The 734-nt window shown below is 61.3% G+C and overlaps 1 protein-coding gene across 1 annotated transcript in view; it reads left to right on the forward strand.

The window, feature by feature from the left end:
* The first annotated feature begins 6 nt into the window (after nucleotides 1–6).
* Nucleotides 7–734, forward strand: part of Sobp (sine oculis binding protein homolog) — a 151,220-nt gene continuing 150,492 nt past the window's right edge. The window contains exon 1 of the mRNA XM_010635334.1: nucleotides 7–215. Within this exon, the coding sequence (XP_010633636.1) occupies nucleotides 120–215 (96 nt within the window). The 5' untranslated portion in view covers nucleotides 7–119. The remainder of the gene's footprint in view (nucleotides 216–734) is intronic.

Raw genomic sequence — 734 nt, forward strand, 5'->3', positions numbered from 1 at the left:
GCCTCCCCCGCCCAGCCCCGGCTACCTCCGCCAGCTCCGCCACCATCAGCACCACCTCCACCACCACCGCCGGCGGCGGCAGCAGCCATTTCATCTCCACAGAAACCAGACACAAAAACATGGCAGAAATGGAGAAAGAAGGGAGACCGCCGGAAAATAAACGGAGCAGGAAACCGGCTCACCCCGTAAAAAGGGAGATCAATGAGGAAATGAAGGTATTCCTGGACCGGAGGGGGGGCGGCTGAGGGAACGGAGCCCGTTCTCGCGTCCGCTCCCTTTGGGCCGTTGTGCGGATTTGTGGGGCACAGGGGCGCGCTTGTCAGTTTCTTAGGATGCCCTAAACACCTCAGCTCCGCATCCAGGTGCAAAGTGGAGGCCAACTCGCGCGCTGCACCTCCGAAATTTGTCAACCTCCGATTTGATGGGGGTGGGGGAACCACATACTATTTCACCTTACACACCCCAGGTTGGCACAGATGCGTTTCGGAGGGAGGGCGCCAGGGGCCCAGGTGGCCTGGCGAAGAGCCTTTCCTAGTGGGCGGTGTAGTTTTTCTCCCTTTTTCGGGAATCGCCCTTCGGACCCCTCTAAAGTTAAGAGCCAGCCAGCCGAGGCGTCTAGGGAGAGCTCGATTCCAGCCTCTCTCCAGTGCATCCCCCCTTGCAGGGTGATCCCGCTTCGCCCCAAGTCCCCCGCTGCGAGCGCCTAGCGGCTGTCAGTGCCCGGTGAGCTGCGG

This window comes from Fukomys damarensis, unplaced genomic scaffold, assembly GCF_012274545.1.
Source record: "Fukomys damarensis isolate Sample0158 unplaced genomic scaffold, DMR_v1.0_HiC HiC_scaffold_14, whole genome shotgun sequence".
Lineage (NCBI taxonomy): Eukaryota > Metazoa > Chordata > Mammalia > Rodentia > Bathyergidae > Fukomys > Fukomys damarensis.